The 15,110-nt window shown below is 46.3% G+C and overlaps 1 protein-coding gene and 1 non-coding gene across 24 annotated transcripts in view; both read left to right on the top strand.

Annotated features, from left to right (window-relative positions):
* Nucleotides 1–15,110, top strand: part of NMNAT1 (nicotinamide nucleotide adenylyltransferase 1) — a 46,798-nt gene that overhangs the window by 24,544 nt on the left and 7,144 nt on the right. For 19 of the 23 annotated variants that reach the window (XM_077975127.1, XM_077975129.1, XM_028840044.2 and 16 more), the window contains exons 3-4: nucleotides 8,960–9,130; nucleotides 12,208–12,391. In XM_077975127.1, the coding sequence (XP_077831253.1) occupies nucleotides 9,016–9,130; nucleotides 12,208–12,391 (299 nt within the window). In that variant the 5' untranslated portion in view covers nucleotides 8,960–9,015. Of the gene's footprint in view, nucleotides 1–8,396; nucleotides 9,131–12,207; nucleotides 12,392–15,110 lie in introns of all 23 variants that reach the window. The other 4 variants (XM_077975165.1, XM_077975156.1, XM_077975151.1 and 1 more) reach the window with 2 other exon arrangements.
* Nucleotides 3,865–3,922, top strand: MIR5697 (microRNA mir-5697). The gene has a single exon (NR_128400.1). It is a non-coding gene; the product is annotated as a microRNA mir-5697 (primary transcript).

Below are 15,110 nucleotides of genomic sequence, written 5' to 3'. Positions count from 1 at the left end.
ATTACATATGAGCCACCACGCCCAGCTTTTTTTTTTTTTTTTTTTTTGAGACAGAGTCTCAACCTGTCACACAGGCTGGAGTGCTGAGGCGTGATCTCAGCTCACTGCAACCTCCACCTCCTGGATTCAAGCAATTCTCATGCCTCAGCCTCCCAAGTAGCTGGGATAACAGGCGCCAGCCACCACACCTGGCTAATTTTTTTTTTTTTTTTTTTTTGAGATGGATTCTCGCTCTGTCGCCCAGGCTGGAGTGCAGTGGCCGGATCTCAGCTCACTGCAAGCTCCGCCTCTCTGGTTTACGCCATTCTCCTGCCTCAGCCTCCCGAGTAGCCGGGACTACAGGTGCCCGCCACCGCGCCCAGCTAGTTTTTTGTATTTTTTAGTAGAGACGGGGTTTCACCATGTTAACCAGGATGGTCTCGATCTCCTGACCTCGTGATCTGCCCGTCTCGGCCTCCCAAAGTGCTGGGATTACAGGCTTGAGCCACCGCGCCCGGCCCGCACCTGACTAATTTTTATACTTTTGGTAGGGACGGGATCTCACCATGTTGGCCAGGCTGGTCTCAAACTCCTAGCCTCAAGTGATCCACCTCCCTAGGCCTCCCAAAGTGCAGGGATTACAGGTGTGAGCTACCACACCTGGCCGAAAGTATTTTTATAAAGCCAGGCGTGGTGGTTCACACCTGTAATCCTAGCACTTTGAGAAGCAGAGGTGGGAGGATCACTTGAGCCCTGGGTCTTGAACTCCTGGGCTCAAGCAATCCTCCCACCTCCACTTCCCAAAGTGGGAAGCAAAGCCTGGGCAACAAAATGAGACTCCTTCTCTACCCAAAAATAGAAAGATTAGCTGGGTGTGGTGATGTGTGCCTGAAGTCCCAGCTACACGAGAAGCTGAGAAAGGAGGATCCTTGAGCCCAGGAGATCGTGGTTGCAGTTAGCCATGTTCAAGCTAAACCTCCCAGCTTTCCCAGCCTGGGTGACAGAACAAGACCCTGTCTCAAAAAGAAAAAATGAAAGTATTCTGTTATTTTTATAAACTAAAAAGTAGCATATAACTGCTGATGTGTTTGTTGTCATTTGCTTTATTTCTATGTTAATTTTAAAAATGCTTCAAGCAGCCGTGTGCAGTGGCTCATGCCTGTAATTCCAGCACTTTGGGAGGCCGAGGCAGGTGGATCACGAGATCAAGAGATCAAGACCATCCTGGGCTAACACGGTGAAACTCCATTTCTACTAAAAATAGAAAAAAAATTGGCCAGGCATGCTGACACGCACCTGTAGTCCCAGCTACTCGGGAGGCTGAGGCAGGAGAATCACTTGAGCTGGGGAGGCGGAGGTTGCAGTGAGCTGAGATTGTTCCACTGTACTCCAGCCTGGGTGACAAAGTGAGACTCTGTCTCAAAAAAAAAAAAAAAAAAACTTCGAGCTCTACAAAATAATTCCCCAAAAGTTTTGAAAATACTTTGAGCAAGATTATGTCCCTGGAATTATATTTGTAAGATCTCAGAGCCGGGCACCGTGGCTCATGCCTGTAATTCCAGCACTTTGGGAGGCCGAGGCAGGCGGATCCCGAGGTCAAGAGATCAAGACCATCCTGGCAAACATGGTGAAACCCTGTCTCTACTAAAACTGCAAACATTAGCTGGGCGTGGTGGTGTGCACCTGTAGTCCTAGCTATTCAGGAGGCTGAGGCAGGAGAATCGCTTGAACCCAGGAGGCGGAGGTTGCAGTGAGCTGAAATGGTACCACTGCACTCCAGCTTGGCGACAAAGTGAGACTCCATCTCAAAAAAAAAAAAAAAAAAGATCTCAGAATGATTATTTTTAAGACATACTTTGGATATATAGGAATATTTATTACTTTTTAATATTTATATTATTGTTTCTGAGATAGAGTCTCACTCCAGCCTGGAGTGCAGTGGTTCAGTCTCAGCTCACTGCAACCCTTGCCTACCAGGTTCAAGTGATTCTCCTGCCTCAGCCTCCCGAGTACCTGGGATTACATGTGTGTGCCACCACACTCGCTATGTTTTCTATTTTTGGTAGAGATGGGGTTTCACCATGTTGGCCAAGCTGGTCTTGAACTCCTGGCCTCAAGTGATCTCCCTGCCTTGACATCTCAAAGTGCTGGGATTACAGGTGTGAGCAACCACACCTGGCCAAGAATATTTATTTTGAAGGCCAAGCACAGTGGCTCATGCCTGTAATCCCAGCCCTTTGGGAAGCCGAGGCAGGAAGCCAGGAATCTGAGACCCACCTTGACAACAGTGAGACCCAGCACTTTGAGACGTGAGCCGCAGTGGCATGTGCCTGTGGTCCCAGCTACTTTGAGGCTGAGGTGGGAAGATCCCTTGAGCCCAGGAGGCAGAGGCTGCAGTGACCCATGATCATGCCACTGGACTCCAGTCTGGGCAACACACCAAGATCCTTTCTCAAAAAAAAAATTTATTTATAAGTATTTGGCTGGGCACAGTGGCTCATGCCTGTAATCCTAGCACTTTGGGAGGCTGAAGCAGTCAGATCGCTTGAGGTTAGGAGTTCAAGACCAGCCTGGCCAACATGGCGAAACCCTGTCTCTACCAAAAATATGAAAATTGGCCCGGCATAGTGGGCCATGCCTGTAGTCCCAGCTACTTTGGAGGCTGAGGCAGGAGAATCGCTTTAACCCGGGAGGCAGAGGCTACAGTGAGCTGAGATCGTGCCACCGCACTCCACCCTGGGTGACAGAGGGAGACTCCATCTCAAAACAAAAAGAAATTATTTATAAATATTTATTATTGGCCGGGCGGTGTGGCTCACGCCTATAATCCCAACACTTTGGGAGTCTGAGGGAGGCGATCACCTGAGGTCGGGAGTTCAAGACCAGCCTAGCCAACATGGTGAAACCGCATCTCTACTAAAAATACAAAAATTAGCTGAGCATGGTGGCAGGCGCATGTAATCTTAGCTACTCAGGAGGCTGAGGCAGGAGAATCACTTGTACCCAGGAAATGGAAATTGTAGTGAGCCAAGATTTCACCACTGCACTCCAGCCTGGGCAATAGTGAGACTTAGTCTCAAAAAAAAAAAGAAAATTATTTTAAAATTTTTATTTTGGAAACCTTTACAATAGCAAAATTTTTGTTTTTGTTTTTTTAACTTATTGAAAACTAGTAGGAAGCATTTATCAAGGAAATAATTCAGAACCAAATGAATTGAGTTTGAGATTAAAAGGTTCTCTACAATGAATGAAAAAGATACCCTCATCACTGGGCACTGCAGCGTACTAGGGATAAGATAATATACTACACATCTTCTAGAAAAAGCAGGTTACATATAAAGGAACAAGGATTAGAATGACATCAGACTTTCAACAGCCATGTTGAATGCCAGCAAATAATGAAGAAGCACCTTTATAATTTTAAAAGAAAATAATTTCAAAAATTTTTTGGGCTGGGCACAGTGCCTTAAGCCTGTAATCCCAACACTTTAAAAGGCCAAGGCAGGCAGATCATCTGAGGTCTGAGGTTCAAGACCAGCCTGGCCAACGAAACTCTGTGTCTACTAAAAATACAAAAATCAGCCAGGCATGTTGGCGGATATCTATAATCCCAGCTACTCAGGAGGCTGAGGCAGGAGAATTGCTTAAACCTCAGAGGTGGAGGTTGCAGTGAGCCAAGATCTTTCCACTGTACTCCATCCTGGGCGACAGAGTGAAACTAAGTCCCCCCCTGCCAAAAAAAATTTGAAGTTATTGAGTTGAAAAGAATTCTCTCAAGCCGTTAATCATTGAAAGAAGAATAACGACATCATCAAACTTACTTGATCTCCCATGCACCTATCAAACTTATTTGATCTCCCACGCATCCTACTGGAGCATATTCTCAAGTAGTTTCATGATAAAGGGTGTGTGGGAGGTCAACCTTTTATCTGAAACTGCTTGAGGATATGCTCCAGAAAAATTAGAAAGCAAAGAGAAATATATAGGGGATCTAACCCAGGAGAGAGATGAAGAAGTTTTCAGAATAATAGCTTCACAAATAGAGATTTTTCATCTAGATAGGAGGAGAGTTCCAGGAAGAAAATCCTCTGGGAAAAAAACAGATTGAATAGAATAGCAATTGTAGGTTAAACCATTTGAAATTGATGTTTTCTTGATTAAAAAAAAAAAATTTTGCTTGCTGAGCACAGTGGCTCATACCTGTAAACCCAGCACTTTGGAAGGCCAATGTGGGCAGGTTCGCTTCTAGATTCTGAGCCCAGGAGTTTGAGACCAGCCTGGGCAATATGCGAAACCCCATCCCTACAAAAAATACAAAAAAACAAAACAAAACAAAAAACAATTAGCCAGTGCATGCCTGTAGTCCCAGCTACTTGGGAGGCTGAGGTCGAAGGATCACTTGATCCTGGGAGATAGAGGTTGCAGTCACCTGAGATTGCACCACTGTACTCCAGCCTGGGAAACAGAGTGAGATACTGTCTCAAAAATCAAAAAACAAAAGACAATTCTAGTAGCATAATATGCAACGTTCATAATAGCTATATTCATAGCATATTTGCTATTTGCCAAATGTAGTTTTTTTTTTTGAGATGGAGTCTCACTCTGTTGCCCAGGATGGAGTGCAGTGGTGCGATCTCGGCTCACTGCAAGCTCCACCTCCCGGATTCACGCCATTCTCCTGCCTCAGCCTTCCGAGTAGCTGGGACTACAGGTGCCCGCCACCATGCCCAGCAAATTTTTTTATATTTTTAGTAGAGTCGGGGTTTCACCATGTTAGCCATGATGTTCTCGATCTCCTGACCTGGTGATCCGCCTGTCTCAGCCTCCCAAAGCGCTGGGATTACAGGCGTGAGCCACCGTGCCTGGCCTGCCAAATGTAGTTGTATGTCCTGGATCTGTATTGTTTCATTTAATCCTCACAACAATCAGGAGGGGGGTAGTATTATTTTCTCCTTTTTAAGATTGATGAAAACTGGGACAAGGTGGGCACGATGGCTCACGCCTGTAATCCCAGCACTCTGGGAGGCCGAGGCAGATGAACCACTTAAGGTCAGGAGTTTGAGACCAGCCTGGCTAATGAGGTGAAACCCCGACTCCACTAAAAGTACAAAAATTAGGCCAGGCACAGTGGCTCACACCTGTAATCCTAGCACTTTGAGAGGCTGAGGCGGGCGGATCACGAGGTCAGGAGATCGAGACCATCCTGGCTAACACAGTGAAACCCTGTCTCTACTAAAAATACAAAAAATTAACTGCGCGTGGTGGTGGGCGCCTATGGTCCCAGCTACTTGGGAGGCTGAGGCAGGAGAATGGCATGAACCCAGGAGGCGGAGCTTGCAGTGAGCCGACATCGTACCACTGCACTCCAGCCTGAGTGACAGAGCAAGACTCCATCTCAAAAAAAAAAAAAAAAAATTAGCCAGGTGTGGTGGCACTCACCTGTAATCCCAGCTTCCCAGCTACTTGGGAGGCTGAGGCAGGGAGGATTACTTGAACCCAGAAGGCAGAGGGTGCAGTGAGCTGAGATCGCACCACTGCACTCCAGCCTGGGTGACACAGCAAGACTCTGTTTCAAAAAAAAAAAGAAAAAAAACCTGGGACAAAAGGAAGGTTAAGTTAGTTAGGTTGCCCAAGGTCATGCAGTTGGAGCTGCAATTTGAAGCCAGGCAGCTAATTTCAGAGCATAGGCTCTTAACTATTCTGTTATATAGGCAGGAAATTGTAGGATACATTCTTTTGGAGTCTGACTAATTCAAGTAGAAAGACCTGCAGTACTGACAGGTTACTGAACAGTGATGGCTACTGTGCACAAACCCTACCTACCCACTCAACCTGTCCTATCAGCTCTTTTTGAAGAAACTTTAAAATATATCATGAATATTGGTAGAGAAATAGAGATGATAATCTGTCGGGGAAAAGAGTAGAATACCGTAAACAGGAATATTCAGAGGATAGGGCTCTTGGAAATTAAGAGTGTAACGGCACAAATGAAAACTAGGCAGATTGGAGGATGAAATTGAGGCTATCTGGAAATTAGAGCATGAAGGCAGGAGGTGGAAAATACAGAAAAAATGATTAGATGCTTCAGATTTAAATAATAGACATTTTCAGGCCAGGCACGGTGGCTCATGGGAGGCTGAGGCAGGTGGATCACTTGAGGCCAGGAGTTCGAGACCAGCTTGGCGAACGTGGTAAAACCCCATCTCTACTAAAAATTCAAAAATTATCTGGGTGTGGTGGTGCATGCCTATAGTCCCAGCTACTTGGGAGGCTGAGGCAGGAGAATTGCTTGAACTTGGGAGGTGGAGGTTGCAGTGAGCCAAGATCTTGCCACTGCACTCCAGCCTGGGTGAGAGAGGGAGACTGTGTCTCAAAAATAATAATAATAATAATAAATAATAGACATTTCCAAAGAACAGAGAAAATGGAAGGCAGAAAATCATCAATAAAAGAATTCAAGGACATTTGCTAGACCTGAATGTTACGAGTTTCAAGACGGAAAGGCCCTGCCCCATGCTCAGCATGACGGATGGAAACAAAGCTGCACTAGAGGACAGCATTGTGAAATTTCAGAACACTGCGAACAAAGAGAAGACCTTACAGGCTTCGAGGCAGGAAAAAAAAATGATATTCAAAACCTCCGGAATTAGAAGTGGCTTTGGATTTCATGCCATTAACGTTGGAATCTAGAAGCAATGCCTTCGAAGTTGTGGGAGAAAATGATTTTCAACATAGTCTGGAGATAAACTGTATTGGGCAGTTTGGGAGAAGGTAGTGAAAGGGTATGAGAGCTTATCTTTATAGATCATAAAAGAAAGTCAATGGGCACTGTTTAAGTGGGATAAATTCAGAGATGGCATTATAAGCACATAATATAGAGTTATGGTAGAAACTACCGGAAGAAATAGCTGAAAAAGTTAAAAGTGGTTGCTTTAGGGACCTGGATGGAAGGGATGGTGAGTGGGATATGATTGATGGCTGTTGGTTTTCATTATTGGCTTTTTTTACCTTGTGATGTTCTAGATCTATATATATGAATTAGTTGAATAAGAAATTTTAGGCCGGGCACGGTGGCTCACGCCTGTAATCCCAGCACTTTCGGAAGCCGAGGTGGGCGGATCACAAGGTCAGGAGATCGAGACCATTCTGGCTAACGTGGTGAAACCCCGCCAACCCCGTCTCTTAGAATACAAAAAATTAGCCAGACATGGTGGTGGGTACCTGTAGTACCAGCTACTTTGGAGGCTGAGGCAGGAGAATGGTGTGAACCCGGGAGGCAGAGCTTACAGTGAGCTGAGATCACTCCACTGCACTCCAGCCTGGGGAACAGAGCGAGACTCCGTCTCAAAAAAAAAAAAGAAATTTTAATAAAAATTTAAAATTGGATGCCTTATGTCACTTCATTAGGGTTATGGAAGGATCAGTGGAATAATTGATATGAAAAAGAGGTTTGTAAATTCTATTCAGTGGAAAATTATGATGTTACTATCATGTTGATTAAAAATGCTATATTTGGTAGATGATAATATTGTTGTGTTAATTAACTGTGGCCACAATAGTGCAACCACAAAACTTGAGTGACATATGATAATGAACACTAATTTTTGTTTTTGAGACTAGGTCAGCTTGTTGGCTTGACGATCTGAGCCAGGTTTGGTTGACCTCACTTGGGTCTGCTCATGTGTCTGAGCAGAGGGACTGTAGTTGTTGGCTGGTCGGGGATGGCCGTGTTCCCCACATGGGGGCGGGGGTTGGATGTCTATCAGTGGGAGCATTGCTGCGCTCCCACGTGTTCTGGCATCCTCCACACTATCACTTGTGCCACATTCTTTTGGCCAAAGCAAGTCAAAAAATGTGGAGAAGTCACTTCCATCTCTTCATGGTGGGAGCTGCAAATTTCACATTGAAAAGGAGGGAGGGAGATGTGGAAGCATTTTTACAGTTAGCATAATGATTGAAGCCAAATTTTTTTTTCTTTTTGAGATGGAGTATCGCTCTGTCACCAGGCTGGGGTACAATGGCGCGATCTTGGCCACTGCAACCTCCGCCTCCCAGGTTCAAGTGGTTCTCCTGCCTCAGCCTCCCAAGTAGCTGGGATTACAGGCGTGTGCCACTACACCCAGCTAATTTTTGTATTTTTAGTAAAGATGGGGTTTCACCATGTTGGCCGGGATGGTCTCAATCTCTTGACCTCATGATCCACCTGCCCCAGTCTCCTAAAGTGCTGGAATTACAGGTGTGAGCCACTGCGCCCAGCCGAAGCCAAATCCTTTTTTTTTTTTTTTTTTTTTTGAGAAGGAGTCTCACTCTGTTGCCCAGGCTGGAGTGCAGTGGCCGGATCTCAGCTCACTGCAAGCTCTGCCTCCCGGGTTTACGCCATTCTCCTGCCTCAGCCTCCCGAGTAGCTGGGACTACAGGTGCCCGCCACCTCGCCTGGCTAATTTTTTTGTATTTTCAGTAGAGACGGGGTTTCACTGTGTTAGCCAGGATGGTCTCGATCTCCTGACCTCGTGATCCGCCCACCTCAGCCTCTCAAAGTGCTGGGATTACAGGCATGAGCCACCAAGCCCGGCCTAAGCCAAATACTTTTAGTCCATCTATTGTGAATGAGAACATGGAAGGACATCAAAAGACCTATAACTGGGCTGGGCGTGGTGACTCATGCTTGTAATCCCAGCACTTTGAGAGACTGAGGTGGAAGGATTGCTTGAGACTAGTAGTCTGATACCAGCCTGGGCAACATAGCAAGACCCCCATCTCTACAAAAATTAGTTTTTAAAATAATTAGCCCATCTATTTGGTATGTGCCTGTGTTCCCAGCTACTTTAGAGGCTGAGGTGAGAGCATCACTTGAGCCCAGGAGTCTGAGGTTGCCGTCAGCTGTGGTTGCACCACTATGTTCTAGCCAGGGTAGCAGAGCAAGACCTCATCTTAGAAAAAAAAAATGTGTAACCGAATTTATTTTCTTTTTCCTTTGTAGACAGCAAGGGAGGTGTCACAGTTTTCCATTTAGATCAACAACTTCAAGTTCTTACCATGGAAAATTCCGAGAAGACTGAAGTGGTTCTCCTTGCTTGTGGTTCCTTCAATCCCATCACCAACATGCACCTCAGGTTGTTTGAGCTGGCCAAGGACTACATGAATGGAACAGGTAGGAGCAGTAGCCAAAAACAACTTAAGACTAGAGAACCAGCCAGGCATGGTGGCTCACACCTGCAATCCCAGCATTTTGGGAGGCTGAGACGGGCGGATCACGAGGTCAAGAGATTGAGACCATCCTAGCCAACATGGTAAAACCCCGTCTCTACTAAAAAATACAATAATTAGCTGTGCTTGTAGTCCCAGCTACTCAGGAGGCTGAGGCAGTAGAATTGCTTGAACCTGGGAGGTAGAGGTTGCAGTGAGCCAAGATCGCGCCACTGCACTCCAGCCTGGAGACAGAGTGAGACATCATCTCAAAAAAATAGAAAGACTAGAGAACCAGCATGGCTAGGTCTGTTTCAGAATACACATTTCATCCACTGGGCACAAACATGCTGTCCTGCTCCCTTGTACGGTGAATTCTTAGCCAAGAAAGAGGGTGAAGTATGAGGGAAGAATTGAGCATCTGGCTATGACCTGTAGAATAGAAAATACGCCAGGTACAGTGACTCACACCTGTAATCGCAGTGCTTCGGGAGGCTGAGGTGGGAGGATCACTTGAGGCCAGGAGTTTGAGACCAACCTGGGAAACATAGAGAGACCTCATCTTTACAAAAAAATTATAAACATTAGCCAGGTATGGTGGCATGTGCCTGTGGTCCCAGCTACTCAGGAGACTGAAGTAGGAGGACTGCTTGAGCCCGGGAGGTCTAGGCTACCGTGAGCCATGATTGCACCTTTGCCCACCAGCCTGGACATCAGAGCAAGACCCTGACCACCCCTCCAAGAAAAAAGGAATTAGATTCTGTCATCCCTGTGCTTAATCTACTTCAGGAGTTTCCCATTACTTAAGGCAAAAAGCGAAAGCTTGTACTTTAGCATACATAAAACCTCCAGGATCAGACACGGCTTTTTAAGTTTTCTTTTTTCTTTCTTTCTTTTTCTTTTGTTTGTGATGAAGTTTCACTCTTGTTGCCCAGGCTGGAGTACAATGGCACAATCTTGGCTCACTGCAACCTCCAACTCCTGGGTTCAAGCAATTTTCCTGCCTCACCCTCCTGAGTAACTGGGATTGCAGGCATGTGCCACCACACCCAGCTAATTTTTTGTATTTTTAGTAGCGATGGGGTTTCTCCATGTTGGTCAGGCTGGTCTCAAACTCCTAACCTCAGGCCTCCCAAAGTGCTGAGATCACAGGCATGAGCCACCACACCCAGCTAAAAGTTTTCATAAACAATGAGGCTGGGTGTAGTGGCTCATGCCTGTAATCCCAGCACTTTGGGAGGCTGAGGCAGACAGATCACAAGGTCAGGAGATTGAGACCATCCTGGCTAACACCGTGAAACCCCATCTCTACTAAAAATACAAAAAAATTAGCCGGATGTGGTGGCGGGCGCCTGTAGTCCCAGCTACTCGGGAGGCTGAGGCAGGAGAATGGTGTGAACCCGGGAGGTGGAACTTGCAGTGAGCCAAGATGGTGCCACTGTACTCCAGCCTGGGTGACAGGGGAGACTCCATCTCAAAAAAAAAAAAACAATGCATGAATAGGCTGGGCGTGGTGGCTCACACCTGTAATCCCAGCACTTCGAGAAGCAGAGGGGGCAGATTACCTGAGGTTAGGAGTTTGAGATCAGCCTGACCAATGTGGCAATACCTCGACTCTATAGAGCCTCGCTTTGTCGCCCAGGCTGGAGTACAGTGGCCCGGTCTTGGCTAATTGCAACCTCCACTTCCTGGATTCAAGCGATTCTCTTGCCTCAGCCTCCCCAGTAACTGGGATTACAGGCGCACACCACCATGCCCAGCCTATTTTTGTATTTTTAGTAGAAATGGGGTTTCACCATGTTGACCAGGCTGCTCTTGAACTCCTGTTCTCAAATGATCCTCCCACTTCGGCCTCCCAAAGTGCTGGAATTACAGGCATGAGCCACTGTAACATAACATAACCATAACAGTTTAATGTATATCCTTCCACTCTTCTTTGTATGAATTTATATGCAAATATTTGTGTGTATAACACAGATTTTTTTTTTTTTTTTTTGGAAATGGTTCTCACTCTGTCACCCTGGCTGGGCAGGCTGGAGTACAGTGGCAAGATCACAGCTCACTACAGCCTTTACCTCCCGGGCTCAAGTGAGCCGCCTGCCTCAGGCTCCTAAGTAGCTATGACTACAGGCATGCCACTACATCTGGCTAATTTTTAAATTTTTTGTAGAAACTGGGTCCCACTATTTTGCCCATGTTGGTGTTGAGCTCCTGGGCTCAAGTGATTCTCCTGCCTCGGTCTCCCAAAGCACTGGGATTACAGATGTGAGCCACCACACCTGGCCTCGATTTTTTTGTTACATAAATGATCATATAATATGCTGATAGGTAGATGGATGGATGGCTGCTAAAGCTCACTATTTGCCTATGACATTGAGAAATAGGCTTTTGCATACATCTAGGTGGACAATACAAATTAAGGCTTTTTACAAAGTAATTTGGCAATATCAATAGAAATTTAACTGTATAGGGGAATGAGGTGAGGTACAGAGTTCCAGTTGGGGAAGATGAGAAAATTCTGGAGATGGATAGGAGCAATGGTTGCACAACAGCGTGTTTGTACTTAATATCATAGAACTGTACACTCGGGTTTATTTTACCATAATTTCAGTCAATTAATTGATCATTCAGCTAATAAGCTGGAATCCCTAAAGAAAGATAATCTGTGATTATAAAACAATATTGGCCAGGCATGGTGACCATGCCTGTAGTCCCAGCACTTTGGGAGGCTGAGGCAGGCAGATCACTTGAGGTCAGGAGTTGGAGACCTCTTGGCTAACATGGTAAAAACCCCGTCTCTACTAAAAATACAAACATTAGCCAGCATGGTGATATGCGCCTGTAATCCCAGCTGCTTGGGAGGCTGAGTCAGAATCGCTTCAACCTAGGAGGCAGAGAGTTTGCAGTGAGCCGAGATCACGCCAGTGCAGCCTGGGGAACAGAGCAAGACTCTGTCTCAACAAACAAAACAAAACAAATAATATTGATCGTGTATAAAATTGAATTTGTTATACCTAGTGTGAAACCTAACTCTTTATCCAGGAAGATACACAGTTGTCAAAGGCATCATCTCTCCTGTTGGTGATGCCTACAAGAAGAAAGGACTCATTCCTGCGTATCACCGGGTCATCATGGCAGAACTTGCCACCAAGAATTCCAAATGGGTGGAAGTCGATACATGGGAAAGTCTTCAGAAGGAGTGGAAAGAGACTCTTAAGGTGCTAAGGTATTTATGGTGTAATCAACTTTGTCAGTTCTGTGTAAATGGCTAAGCGGCTTATGTTTTTACCATGTTTCAACGTTGCTTACGTCTGTGACCATACAGATTTGCAAAACTGTCACGTGTGTTGTAAGCCATTCCTGTGGAGGGTTACTACAAGACTGTAGAGCACAGCACCAAAGGATGGATCTTCCTTAGCCCTTCTGTGTCTTTCATTATGTTTTAAGTTGTTTGCGGCCAGGCGCGGTGGCTCACGCCTGTAATCCCAGCACTTTGGGAGGCTGAGGCAGGTGGATCACCTGAGGTCAGGAGTTTGAGACCAGCCTGGACAACATGGTGAAAACCCGTCTCTACTAAAAATACAAAAATTAGCCGGGCATGGTAGCACACGCCTGTAATCCCAGCTACTTGGGAGGCTGAGGCAGGAGATTCGCTTGAACCCCAGGGTTGGAGGTTGTAGTGAGCCGAGATTGTGCCTATGCACTCCAGCCTGGGTGACAGAGCAAGACTCCATCTCAAAAAAAAAAAAAAAGATGTTTGCATGCTTGCTACTATGTGATATCACTGTTAGAAAATAGAGGAAGCCTGCCTGGCCTGTCTGTGCCCCAAATGAGAAAGGCAAAATTGCCAGAAGATGTTATTATCATCAGTCTAAGTGTAAGAGACAGGCGGCTGGCGTGGTGGCTCACGCCTGTAATCCCAGCACTTTGGGAGGCCGAGGCGGGCGGATCACGAGGTCAGGAGACTGAGACTATCCTGGTTAACACGGTGAAACCCCGTCTCTACTAAAAACAGAAAAAATTAGCCGGGTGTGGTGGCGGGCACTTGTAGTCCCAGCTACTCAGGAGGCTGAGGCAGGAGAATGGCATGAACCTGGGAGGCGGAGCTTGCAGTGAGTGGAGATCACGCCACTGCACTCCAGCCTGGGTGACAGAGCGAGACTCCGTCTCAAAAAAAAAAAAAAAAGAGACAGGCAGATAATTTAAGGAAGAGAAGCATCAAGTGCTGCATGATCATGGACAGGCCTGATTTGTGTGCTGCTTCCATGACAGCATCTGGAGGGAGTCATAGATCTCTGTGCCCATACCTTTGAAGCGATTCTAGTTAAGGGTTCAAAAACCAGAGTAAGTGACATCTAATTATTTCTTTTTTTTTTTTTTGAGACGGAGTCTTGCTCTGTCACCCAGGCTGGAGTGTAGTGACGCATTCTCGGCTCACTGCAACCTCTGCCTCCCAGGTTCAAGCAATTCTCCTGCCTCAGCCTCCTGAGTAGCTGGGACTACAGGTGCCCGCCACCACACCCGGCTAATTTTTGTATTTTTAGTAGAAATGGGGGCCGGGCGCAGTGGCTCAAGCCTGTAATCCCAGCACTTTGGGAGGCCGAGACGGGCGGATCACGAGGTCAGGAGATCGAGACCATCCTGGCTAACACGATGAAACCCCGTCTCTACTAAAAAATACAAAAAAATAGCCGGGCGAGGTGGCAGGCACCTGTAGTCCCAGCTACTCGGGAGGCTGAGGCAGGAGAATGGCATAAACCCGGGAGGTGGAGCTTGCAGTGAGCTGATATTCGGCCACTGCACTCCAGCCTGGGCGACAGAGCGAGACTCCATCTCAAAAAAAAAAAAAAAAAAAAATGAAATGGGGTTCTACCTTGTTGGCCAGGCTGGTCTTGAACTCCTGACCTCAGGTGATCTACCTGCCTCAGCCTCCCAACACCTAATTATTTCTTTTTCTTTCTTTCTTTCTTTTTTTTTTTTTTTTGAGGTAGAGTTTTACTCTTGTTGCCCAAGCTGGAGTGCAACAGCATGATCTCGGCTCACTGCAAGCTCCGCCCCCCGGGTTCAAGCCATTCCCCTGCCTCAGCCTCCCAAGTAGCTGGGATTACAGGCGCCTGCCACCACGCCCAGCCTATTTTGGTATTTTTAATAGAACTGGGGTTTCACCCTGTTGACCAGACTGGCCTTGAACTCCTGACCTTAGGTGATCTGCCCATCTCAGCCTCCCAAAGCGCGGGGATTACAGAGGCGAGCCACCGTGCCTGGCTGACACCTAGTTATTTCTTAATGTTATTTTGATTTTTTTAAACTTTCTTTTCTTTCTTTTGCTGGAGATGGGGCCTCGCTATGTTTCCTAGGCTGATCTCAAACTCCTGGCCTCAAGCAATCCTCCCACCGAGGCCTCCCAAAGTGCTGGGATTACAAATGTGAGCTACCATGCCTGGCCTATTGTTATCTTGAGTTTAAAATGAAAGGGCTTTCTGAAAAGACTTTCTGTTTAGTATCTGTTCTTAGAGTTCTGAACCTTCCAGTTACTAACCATATCATTTAGGGTTCAGACTAGGAAATAGAAACCACTCTGGGTATTTTAAGTGGAAAAAGATTTAAGTACTTGGGCAAAAAGTGCTTAAAAGAGCTGAGGCCGGGTGTGGTAGCTCATGACTATAATCCCAGCACCTTGGGAGGCTGAGGCAGATCACGTGAGTCCAGGAGTTCAAGACCAGCCTGGCCAACATGGTGAAATCCTGTCTCTACTAAAAATACAAAATTAGCTGGGCCCATGCCTGTAATCCCAGCTACTAGGTTGGCTGAGGCAGGAGAATTGTCTGAACCTGGGAGGCGGAGGTTGCAGTGAACTGAAATTGTGTCACTGCACTCCAACCTGGGCAACAGAGTGAGACTGTCTCAAAAGAAAAAAGTAAAAGAAATGGAGAAGTGTAAGTCAA

The sequence above is a fragment of the Macaca mulatta genome, chromosome 1 (genome assembly GCF_049350105.2).
Source record: "Macaca mulatta isolate MMU2019108-1 chromosome 1, T2T-MMU8v2.0, whole genome shotgun sequence".
NCBI classification, from domain to species: domain Eukaryota; kingdom Metazoa; phylum Chordata; class Mammalia; order Primates; family Cercopithecidae; genus Macaca; species Macaca mulatta.
Note: the sequence above shows the minus strand (reverse complement) of the source record. Positions and strands in the feature narration are given on the sequence as shown.